The following is a 12,389-nucleotide window of genomic DNA, read 5'->3' on the forward strand; positions in this document are numbered from 1 at the left end:
AGTCTTATGGCTTGGGGGTAGAAGCTGTTGAGAAGCTTTTTGGACCTAGACTTGGTGCTCCGGTACCGCTTGCCGTGTGGTAGCAGAGAGAACAGTCTATGACTAGGGTGGCTGGAGTCTTTGACAATTTTGAGGGCCTTCCTCTGACACCGCCTGGTATAGAGGTCCTGGATGGCAGGAAGCTTGGCCCCAGTGATGAACTGGGCCGTACGCACTACCCTCTGTAGTGCCTTGCGGTCGGAGGCCGAGCAGTTACCATACCAGGCGGTTATGCAACCAGTCAGGATGCTCTTGATGGTGCAGCTGTAGAACTTCTTGAGGATCTGAGGACCCATGCCAAATGTTTTCAGTCTCCTGAGGGGGAATAGGCTTTGTCGTGCCCCTCTTCACGACTGTACTTTATCTCTGAGGGAAGGGTCCTTCATCCTTATTATACAACAAAGAGGATATGAAACCCAGGCTGTGTCTGTCTTGTTAGACCATTATATAGTGCATTTGTATTCAAACCCCTTGACTTTTTCCACATTTTGTTACGTTACAGCCTTTTTCTAAAATTGATTAAATCGTTTTTTTTCCCATCATCAATCTACACACAATACCCCATAATGAAAAAGCAAAAACAGGTTTTTAGAAATTGTAGCAAATTGTTAAAAAAAAAAAAACGGAAATATAACATTTACATAAGTATTCAGAACCTTTACTCAGTACTTTGTTGAACCACCTTTGGCATCGATTACAGCATTGAGTCTTCTTGGGTATGAAGCTACAAGCTTGGCACACCTGTATTCGGGGAGTTTCTCCCATTTTTCTCTGCAGATCCTCTCAAGCTCTGTCAGGTTGGATGGGGAGCGTTGCTGCACAGCTATTTTCAGGACTCTCCAGAGATGTTCGACCGGGTTCAAGTCAGGGCTCTGGCTGGGCCACTCACGGACATTCAGAGACTTGTCCTGAAGCCACTCCTGCGTTGTTTTGGCTGTGTGCTTAGGGTCGTTGTCCTATTGGAAGGTGAACCTTCGCCCCAGTCTGAGGTCCTGAGCGCTCTGAAGCAGGTTTTAATCAAGGATCTCGCTGTACTTTGCTCCATTCATCTTACACTCGATCCTGACTAGTCTCCCAGTCCCTGCCACTGAAAAATATCCCCACAGCATGATGTTGCCACCACCATTCTTCATTCAGGCCAAAGAGTTCAATCTTGGTTTCATCAGACCAGAGAATCTTGTTTCTCAAGGTCTGAGAGTCTTTAGGTGCCTTTTGTCAAACTGTAATGTGCATTTTACTGAGGAGTGACTTCCATCTGGCCACTCTACCGTAAAGGCCTGATTGGTGGAGTGCTGCAAAGATGGTTGTCCTTCTAGAAGGTTCTCCCATCTCCACAGAGGAACTCTGGAGCTCTGTCAAAGTGACCATCGGGTTCTTGGTCACCTCACTGACCAAGGCCCTTCTCCCCTATTGCTCAGTTTGGCCGGGCAGCCAACTCTAGGAAGAGTCTTGGTGGTTCCAAACTTATTCCATTGAAGAATGATGGAGGCCACTGTCTTCTTGGGGATCTTCAACGATGCAAACAATTTTTGGTACCCTTCCCCAGATCTGTGCCTCGACACAATCCTGTCTCGGAGCTCTAAGGACAATATCTTTGAACTCATGGCTTGGTTTTTCCTCTGACATGCACTGTCAGCTGTGGGACCTTATATAGAAGAAACATCCCAAGGATGATCAATGGAAACAAGATGCACCTGACATCAATTTGGAGTCTTGTAGCAAAGGGCCTGAATACTTATGTAAACAAGGTATGTTTTTTTGTTTGTTTTTTACAAATTTGCAAAAAACTCAATACAACTGTTTTCACTTTGTCATTATGGGGTATTGTGTGTAGATTGATGAGGGACAAATACAATTTAATCAATTTTAGAACAAGGCTGTAACATAACAAAATGTGGAAAAAGTCAAGGGGTCTGAATACAGGCACGCAGACAGACAGAGAAAGGCAGTGTATAGCCAACATACATTTCCCTGAACTCAGCCATTCCTTTATGAAGAATATAAACTCGTCTACTTGATGCTGCTTTGATTTGAGTCATTACTTTGTGTTCCTGTGAACACCTGTCCTTGAGTGCGCCACAAATGGAACCCTATTCCCTACATAGTAAACTACTTTTGACTAGAGCCCTATGTTTGGGTCCTCCACCTTGTCCTTTATCCCTGAGTGAAGGGTCCTTCATCCTTGAGGGAAGGGTCCTATATCCCAGAGGGAAGAGTGTTTTATCCCTGAGGGAAGGGTCCTTTATCCCTGAGGAAAGAGTGTTTTATTTTACATTTTACATTTTAGTCATTTAGCAGACGCTCTTATCCAGAGCGATTTACAGTTAGTGAGTGAATACATTATTTTTTATTTAATTTTTCATACTGGCCCCCTTTTATCCTTGATGGAAGGGTCCTTTATTCTGGAGGGAGGATTGTTTTATCCCTGAGGGAAGGGTCCTTTATCTCAGAGGGAAGCATACTTTATTTATCCCTGGGGGAAGGGTTCTTTATCTCAGAGGGAAGGGTCCTTTATCTCTGAGGGATGGGTCCTTTATCTCTGAGGGAAGGGTCTTTTAATTATCCCAGAGGGAAGAGTCCTTTATCCCTGGAGGAAGGGTACTTTATCCCTGGGGGAAGGGTCCTTTATCTCTGAGGGATGGGTCCTTTATCTCTGAGGGAAGGGTCTTTTAATTATCCCAGAGGAAAGAGTCCTTTATCCCTGGAGGAAGGGTACTTTATCCCTGGGGGAAGGGTCCTTTATCTCTGAGGGAAGGGTCCTTCATCCTTATTATACAACAAAGAGGATATGAAACCCAGGCTGTGTCTGTCTTGTTAGACCATTATACAGTGAATTTGTATTCAAACCCCTTGACTTTTTAAGCATTTATTTACGTTACAGCCTTATTTTAAAATGTATTAAATAGTTTTTCCCCTCATCAATCTACACACATTACCTCATAATGACAAATCAAAACAGGTTTTTAGAAATTGTAGCAAATTTATATATAAAAAAAAGGAGATATAACATATACATAAGTATTCAGACCCTTTACTCAGTGCTTTGTTGAAGCACCTTTGGCAGCGATTACAGCATCGAGTCTTCTTGGGTATGACTCTACAAGCTTGGCACACCTATATTTGGGGAGTTTCTCCCATTTTCCTCTGCAGATCCTCTCAAGCTCTGTCAGGTTGGATGGAGAGCGTCGCTGCACAACTATTCTCAGGTCTCTCCAAAGATGTTCGACCGGGTTCAAGTCCAGGCTCTGGCTGTGCCACTCAGGAACATTCAGAGACTTGTCCTGAAGCCACTCCTGCGTTGTCTTGGCTGTGTGCTTAGGGTCGTTGTCCTGTTGGAAGGTGCACATTCGCCCCAGTCTGGGTTCCTGAGCACTCTGGAGCAGGTTTTAATCAAGGATCTCTCTGTACTTTGCTCCATTCATCTTTCCCTCAATCCCGACTAGTCTCCCAGTCCATGCCGCTGAAAAACATCCCAACAGCATGATGTTGCCACCACCATGCTTCATTCAGGCCAAAGAGTTCAATCTGGGATTCATCAGACCAGAGAATCTTGTTTCTCATGGTCTGAGATTATTTAGGTGCCGTTTGGAAAACTCCAAGCGGGCTATCATGTGCCTTTTACTGAGGAGTGGCTTCCGTCTGGCCACTCTACCTTAATGGCCTGATTGGTGGAGTGGTGCAGAGATGGTTGCCCTTCTGGAAGGTTCTCCCATCTCCACAGATGAACTCTGGAGCTTTGTCAAAGTGACCATGGAGTTCTTGGTCACCTCCCTGACCAAGGGCCTTCTCCACTATTGCTCAGTTTGGCCGGGCAGCCAGCTCTAGGAAGAGTCTTGGTGGATCCAAACTTCTTTCATTTAAGAATGATGGAGACCACTGTGTTCTTGGGGACCTTCAATGTTGCAGACATTTTTTGATACCCTTCCCCAGATCTGTGCCTCGACACAATCCTGTCTAGGAGTTAAGGAGAATTCCTTCGACCTCATGGCTTGTGTTTTGCTCTCACATGCGCTGTCAGCTGTGGGACCTTATATAGACAGGTGTGTGCCTTTCCAAATCATGTTGAATCAATTGAAATTACCACAGGTGGACTCCAATCAAGTTGTAGAAACATCTCAAGGATGATCAATGGAAACAGGATGCACCTGACCTCAATTTGGAGTCTCGTAGCAAAGGGTCTGAATACTTATGTAAATAAGGTAATTGTTTTCTTTTCTTTTTTACACATTTGCAAAAATCTCAAAAAAACTGTTTTTGCTTTGTCAATATGGGGTATTGTGTGTAGATTGATGAGGGGAATTTTTTTTAAATCAATTTTAGAACAAGTAGGTAATGTAACAAAATGTGAAAAAAGACAAGGGGTCTGAATACTTTCTGAATGCACTGTAAATGGCCAAGTGGGTAACAGCAAGGCCAAGGTCTTTAGTGATGTCTCAGCACTGACTAACCATTAGCTGTCTGTCAACGACACTGGGATTTACACAGAACAACATGAACTACTTTAGTGCCACTGCACCCGTTGTATAACGCTCATAGACACTTAGCCTACCTACCTGTGTCTTTCTGACCTGTGTTCAATACTCACCTACCTGTCTCTCTTACCTGTGTTCAATACTCACCTACCTGTCTCGTTCTTACCTGTGTTCAATACTCACCTACCTGTCTCTATCTTACCTGTGTTCAATACTCACCTACCTGTCTCTTTCTTACCTGTATTCAATACTCACCTACCTGTCTCTATCTTACCAGTGTTCAATACTCACCTAACTGTCTCTATCTTACCTGTGTTCAATACTCACCTACCTGTCTCTTTCTTACCTGTGTTCAATACTCACCTACCTGTCTCTATCTTACCTGTGTTCAATCCTCACCTACCTGTCTCTTTCTGACCTGTGTTCAATACTCACCTACCTGTCTCTATCTTACCTGTGTTCAATACTCACCTACCTGTCTCTTTCTTACCTGTGTTCAATACTCACCTACCTGTCTCTATCTTACTTCTGTTCAATACTCACCTACCTGTCTCTATCTTACCTGTGTTCAATACTCACCTACCTGTCTCTATCTTACCTGTGTTCAATACTCACCTACCTGTCTCTTTCTGACCTGTGTTCAATACTCACCTACCTGTCTCTATCTTACCTGTTTTCAATACTCACCTACCTGTCTCTATCTTACCTGTGTTCAATACTCACCTACCTGTCTCTATCTTACCTGTGTTCATTACTCACCTACCTGTCTCTATCTTACTTCTGTTCAATACTCACCTACCTGTCTCTATCTTACATGTGTTCAATACTCACCTACCTGTCTCTATCTTACCTGTGTTCATTACTCACCTACCTGTCTCTATCTTACCTGTATTCAATACTCACCTACCTGTCTCTATCTTACCTGTATTCAATACTCACCTACCTGTCTCTATCTTACCTGTATTCAATACTCACCTACCTGTCTCTATCTTACCTGTATTCAATACTCACCTACCTGTCTCTATCTTACCTGTGTTCATTACTTACCTACCTGTCTCTATCTTACCTGTATTCAATACTCACCTACCTGTCTCTATCTTACCTGTGTTCATTACTCACCTACCTGTCTCTATCTTACCTGTATTCAATACTCACCTACCTGTCTCTATCTTACCTGTATTCAATACTCACCTACCTGTCTCTATCTTACCTGTGTTCATTACTCACCTACCTGTCTCTATCTTACCTGTGTTCAATACTCACCTACCTGTCTCTATCTTACCTGTGTTCAATACTAACCTACCTGTCTCTATCTTACCTGTGTTCAATACTCACCTACCTGTCTCTTTCTTACCTGTGTTCATTACTCACCTACCTGTCTCTATCTTACCTGTATTCAATACTCACCTACCTGTCTCTTTCTGACCTGTGTTCAATACTCACCTACCTGTCTCTATCTTACCTGTGTTCAATACTAACCTACCTGTCTCTATCTTACCTGTTTTCAATGCTCACCTACCTGTCTCTTTTTACCTGTGTTCAGTACTCACCTACCTGTCTCCTTCTTACCTGTGTTCAAAACTCACCTACCTGTCTCTGTCTTACCTGTGTTCAATACTCACCTACCTGTCTCTCTTACCTGTGTTCAATACTCACCTACATGTCTCTATCTTACCTGTGTTCAATACTCACCTACCTGTCTCTATCTTACCTGTGTTCAATACTCACCTACCTGTCTCTATCTTACCTGTGTTCAATACTCACCTACCTGTCTCTGTCTTACCTGTGTTCAATACTCACCTACCTGTCTCTATCTTACCTGTGTTCAATACTCACCTACCTGTCTCTATCTTACCTGTGTTCAATACTCACCTACCTGTCTCTATCTTACCTGTGTTCAATACTCACCTACCTGTCTCTATCTTACCTGTATTCAATACTCACCTACCTGTCTCTATCTTACCTGTTTTCAATACTCACCTACCTGTCTCTATCTTACCTGTGTTCAATACTCACCTACCTGTCTCTATCTTACCTGTTTTCAATACTCACCTACCTGTCTCTATCTTACCTGTTTTCAATGCTCACCTACCTGTGTCTTTTTACCTGTGTTCAGTACTCACCTACCTGTCTCTTTCTTACCTGTGTTCAAAACTCACCTACCTGTCTCTGTCTTATCTGTGTTCAATACTCACCTACCTGTCTCTCTTACCTGTGTTCAATACTCACCTACATGTCTCTATCTTACCTGTGTTCAATACTCACCTACCTGTCTCTATCTTACCTGTGTTCAATACTCACCTACCTGTCTCTATCTTACTTGTGTTCAATACTCACCTACCTGTCTCTTTCTTACCTGTGTTCAATACTCACCTACCTGTCTCTGTCTTACCTGTGTTCAATACTCACCTACCTGTCTCTATCTTACCTGTGTTCAATACTCACCTACCTGTCTCTATCTTACCTGTGTTCAATACTCACCTACCTGTCTCTTTCTTACCTGTGTTCAATAGTCACCTACCTGCTCTTTCTTACCTGTGTGCAACAATAATGGTGTTCATAAACTCCTGTGAGATGTATAGAGACATAAACACAGAGGAGAAAAAGCCCATCCAACGCTAAGTGATGTCAATGTTCTAGAACCACCCAGAGCTGTAGTATGCATACCAAGTAGATATCTGGTAGTTCAGAGGGTAATTCTTCTACATTTACTTTTATTTCAGAGACTGAAAGAAAGAGTGGGTTATTTTTCCCTTGGGGGAATAGTTGAAGACCCATGCAGTTTACAATGCAGGTAGACACACACACACAAACACAGCCACACACACACACACACACACACACACACACACACACACACACACACACACGTTTGTTTTACTCTCCTTGTTGGGATTAAACAATTGATTCCCGTTCAAAATCCTATTTTCCCTAACCCCTAACCCTAACCTTATCTCCCACTTGCTGACTGCTAGCTCTAAGTGCACTCCTCTGGACAACACTCTGTCTGTCTTCCATGCCTGGTATTACAACAGACTAGACACATGTGGTCTATAGAGTGGATCTGAGGTACAGTTTCTGGCCATTCTTAATTTAATAGATTGTATTTCATTCATCCTCTCAAAGTCTCTTAAGTGTCAATTTCCACCATGCGATTTTCCAGATTACCAATAGGCTCCTGCTGTAATTCTACCTTCATAAGGAAAAACATGAAAAATGATTGGGTTACGGTGGTTGGCTTGAAAAATATACAGACTCCTGATTAGTTGATGATTGGCAGTGAGTTCTTTGAATAAGATCAAGGCTGGAAAATAGGATCCCCCCTTCTGCTTAAGTTACCTCCCGTTCACAGATCTGATAGGAATGGATAGGTGAAAGCAATATGGCAGAATCGAGGTGGGGTTGTCCATCAATCACACTCCAGGCAACTCATGTAGATCTGTGATGCATAAAGTAGCTTCACCTTGCCATCTCATACATTTTACATTTTTAGTCATTTAGCAGACGCTCTTATCCAGAGCGACTTACAGTTAGTGAATACATATATATATTTTTTTTATACTGGACCCCCGTGGGAATCGAACCCACAACCCTGGCGTTGCAAACGCCATGCTCTATCAACTGAGCTACATCCCTGCTAGCCATTCCCTCCCCTACCCTGGACGAATTGTGCGCCGCCCATGAGTCTCCCGGTCACGGCCGGCTGCGACAGAGCCTGGATTCAAACCAGGATCTCTAGTGTCACAGTTAGCACTGCGATGCAGTGCCTTAGACCACTGCGCCACTCAGGAAACTTATACAGGTATGGAATTAAGGTATGGAATTAAACGCACACCTCTCTCTCTCTCTCTCTCTCTCTCTCTCTCTCTCTCTCTCTCTCTCTCTCGCCCTTGCCCTCTCTCTCTCTCTCTCTCTCTCTCTCCCTTGCCCCCCTCCTCTCTCTCTCTCTCTCTCTCTCTCTCCTTGCCCTTGCCCTTGCCCTTGCCCTTGCCCTTGCCCTTGCCCTTGCCCTTGCCCTTGCCCTTGCCCTTGCCCTTGCCCTTGCCCTCTCTCTCTCTCTCTCTCTCCCTCTCTCTCTCTTTCTCTCTCTCTCTCCTTCTCGCCCTTGCCCTCTCTCTCTCTCTCTATCTCTCTCTCTCTCTCTCTCTGACCTCATATCTTTAAACAGACCCCTGCAGTGGTTTCATTCACCAGTCAGGTGTCTAGAGTTCTGGCATGCCAAGCTGTGAAGCAAACCTCAGATATGCATGTGGTAGTATATGACTAAGTAGGTATTGGTGCTGTTTGAATCATTTCATTCGGGCAGTTTAGAAATGTGAATAAACGTATAAACCATACACATGTAGGCCAATGACCAGGTCAGACTGGTTCAGGTGTACAAAGGTGTTGTAGCGCCTATTGAAGTACGTTAACATATCCTAGGGCTCTATTCTAAAAAACACAATGGTAAATCTTAGCGAATGCATTGGGCAGGACAAAAAAAAGCCTTAACTGAGGAGGCTATGCTTGGTTTTTATTCAAATTAAATGAAAAACAAGCAATCTAATTTAAAAAATCTATATATATATTTCTAAATAGGATGGGGTCAGAAGCAAGATATCATGAATCGCATTTCTCTCGTTCCATGGCATTGTGTGCACACGTAGGCCTAAATGTCTTTACGCGTAACATTTACACTAATATACAAAATACTAGGCTCCTGTCAATTATATTGTTGTCTATGTGCAAGACACATTGTCAAAACAATCTGCCATTAATATGACATTATAGGAGGACTGAATAGTTTGGAGGAGCGGGTCTTTGGTAATCGGACGAGGGGCGCTATTTGAAAATGGGGATGGATAGCCTACTTGATCAAGCGAAATTAAGTATGCAGGTATGTGAATTGTGAATCATGAAAAAGCATGAGGGCAAAAAACCTCCAAAATATTTCAAGGCACTCTCAGCAGACCATTTAAAACCCCTTCATTCATAGGCTACTTGGCTAATGTATGGCCAGGATAAAAATATGTACCTATAAGAAGCTGCTAAACCAGCCTTGATTAATTAAGGGGAGGGTAGGCTATGCTTGGTTTTTAATCAAATTAAATGAAATGGGGGGAAACCAATCGTTTTTTATGTTTCTTAATACGAGATCAACTGGCACAAATGGCACATCTCTCCTTCCATGGGCACTGTGCTTCATGGCTGGATAGGCTGCGCTTCTGCTCTCAAATCCATGCCATTATCACCTGCTTTACATGAAGACCTGCTTTTTGGTGGGACTTAAAACTTCTTAAAGGTGGACTGGTAATTTGTAATCTCATATTCATTATCTCCAGCACCACACCAGTGTCTTCATATACATTGAGTACAAAATCTTGTAGAGTCCATGCCCGTTGAATTGAGGCTGTTTTGAGGGCAAAAGGGGGGGTGCAACTCAATATTAGGAAAGTGTTCCTAATGTCTGATATACTCATACTCCATTTGGGTCGCAACAACACACTGCCCCACATCCGTATTGATAGGATTTATGTTTCCATGACAATATATTTAAGTGACATCAAAGCATTGAGCAGTTATAGAGGTTTTCTGAGTGGCTCAGCTCTCCAATCTTATAGAAGACCTCAGCAACGAACATTAGAGTGAACGAATCTGCTGAGCTAGACGCAGTCAGTGATAAAGCATTTTCATGGGCATGGATATCGTGGATATCGTGGAAATGGTGGAGGTCATGGGCATTGCCCTGGGAGTCATAGGATTAATACTTACCATCGTGATCTGTGCACTCCCCACCTGGATAGAGACAACCTTCATAGCAGCTGACTTTACCACCACAGAGGTGCACTTGCGCGGCCTCTGGATGAGTTGTGTGACCCAAAGCACGGGACAGACACAGTGTAATGTGCACAACTTAAGGGGGAACAGGCCCCCCAGTATGGAGTATGCCGGAGCCATGATCCTCACTGCCATCATCCTGGGGGTTCTGGGGGTCACGGTCTCCATGGTTGGAGCCAAGTGCACCAACTGCATCAAAGAACAAACGTCTCAGGCCAAGTTGATAATTATCTCTGGAATACTTTTCATGCTGGCCGGAATTCTCATCCTCATCCCTGTTTCCATGGTAGCCATTTCAATCATCAGTGATTCCTCCAATAGGATTGGAGGAAAGACTGAGCTGGGGGCCTTGCTGTACTTCGGCTGGGGGCGGCCGCCTTGCTCCTGGGCATGGGCACAGGCAAGTGTTTTGGATTACTTGGCTCAATTCAATAGGTGGTCCGCCTCCATGCTCCTGATAGGAGGGACCATACTCTGCTGCTGCATCTTCAAGAGGATCCAGACAGACTCAACAACGACTCAATCAACCTCTCGCTAACAGCTCTGTCTGCTAAAGGTCATAGAGGAGTTTATGTCATATTGTGGTTGGGACCATAGTCTGGTGCAGCTGCTGCTGCTACTGCTTTAAGAGAGACATTCCAAACTTCACAACTCACTTAAATTCCATCACTGGTATCTCATCTGATCTTATGTTACCATATCACAGTGTTTCTCAATAGAAGTGCACAGAATTAGTCTTCAAAAAGTTTTAGGGGAGCTTGTGCAATATTGCCATATTGCTTACTTTTGCCAGGGCAACAACAAAACAGTTGGGGTAGAAACAGGCTCACCAGTTCCTCACACACGGTAACGACCACACACTTCACCACATCTGTACAGGTTGTGTTTCCATGGCAGCAGATGACGTCAAGCGCCCTTGGGCTTCTGACTGGCCGGGCTCTCTAGTATCACAGAAGAACTCTGCAACAAACATCTGTGAGAAAAGAACATTGAACAATCTGCTGTTTTAGAACTTTGCTTGCAAAGAATGAAGCTGTAGGCCTGTAGCATCCAGGATCTTCTCTGGAAATATAACATCTCCACTGTTCTGGAATCTCTTTGTTGAGTCACATCCTATTCTTGAAAGCAATATGATGATTGATAATGGCTACACTTAAAATGTTAGTCTTCAATGCAGACTTTGATCAGTTGAATCAGGTGTGTTACTGCCTGGCTGGAACAAAAGCCTGCACCCACACTGGCACTTTCAGGGACTGATATTGTTCTTTGAATCAGTAACCCTTACTATAAATGGCCACATAAAATATATTGCCATGTGTTGAATCAGTGATGCACAGAATCGACTCACAGTTACCACTTCCTTTTAAAACCACTTGAGAGGGAGATGTAAGCATGCTGTCTAAGGGCTGGGGTTGAAGTGGGATGTTTCTATAGGTGGTGGAAATACCACCAAATTAAACAACTTTTCCATTATTATTTACAATAAAATGCAACTCTTTTTAAATTGCAACTCTTGTGCTGTCTCCTGACTTCATTTGGTGGAACCTCGTTCTTCTTCCTACCTCGTGGTCTGAGTTGATAACCAGATGTTAGTGGGTCAAAAATACGATTCCATCATCGCCAATGTAAGCTAGGGTGGACTTAGCGATTTGGGAGCCCATTTCAAAATGCCTTTGAGGGGACCCCCTACCCACCAAAATGGACATGTCCCCTATAAATGAACCGCTAAAATTATTAATGCGCGTTAATTTCTTATTTATTTCAGGCCATTATGAAATGTAAACACCCTATAAAGCTGTGGCTAACACATTTGGGTAAAAACAACTGTCAGAATCAGTCGGTAAGGGACCCATGACAGCTGCGTGCAAGTTACTTGCTGTTTTCACACCCATCACTTCCTCTCTGTTTCTGTCCTGCCAACCCTAGGCCAAGTTTACACCTGACATCTCTTATCGAACGCAGACACCAGCCTGACCTATTTACCATAAACGCTCAACTTCACGTCTGCTTCATTAGTTTCTCACTATGGTTTCCTGTAAAAGGGCAAAAGAAATTGGTCTA

General features: G+C 43.5%; 1 protein-coding gene across 1 annotated transcript; it reads left to right on the forward strand.

The window, feature by feature from the left end:
- Window positions 1–10,188: 10,188 nt before the first annotated feature.
- On the forward strand, window positions 10,189–10,866 carry LOC121541335 (claudin-4-like). The gene has a single exon (XM_041850313.1). It carries the CDS (start codon window positions 10,189–10,191, stop codon window positions 10,864–10,866), a length of 678 nt encoding a protein of 225 aa, XP_041706247.1.
- Window positions 10,867–12,389: the final 1,523 nt, after the last annotated feature.

This window comes from Coregonus clupeaformis, chromosome 27 (assembly GCF_020615455.1).
Source record: "Coregonus clupeaformis isolate EN_2021a chromosome 27, ASM2061545v1, whole genome shotgun sequence".
In the NCBI taxonomy this organism is placed as follows: Eukaryota; Metazoa; Chordata; class Actinopteri; order Salmoniformes; family Salmonidae; genus Coregonus; species Coregonus clupeaformis.

What these genes read in the sequence shown, in the direction of transcription:
- LOC121541335 (XM_041850313.1), top strand. Translation starts at nt 10,189, where the DNA reads ATGGATATCGTGGATATCGTGGAAATGGTGGAGGTCATGGGCATTGCC.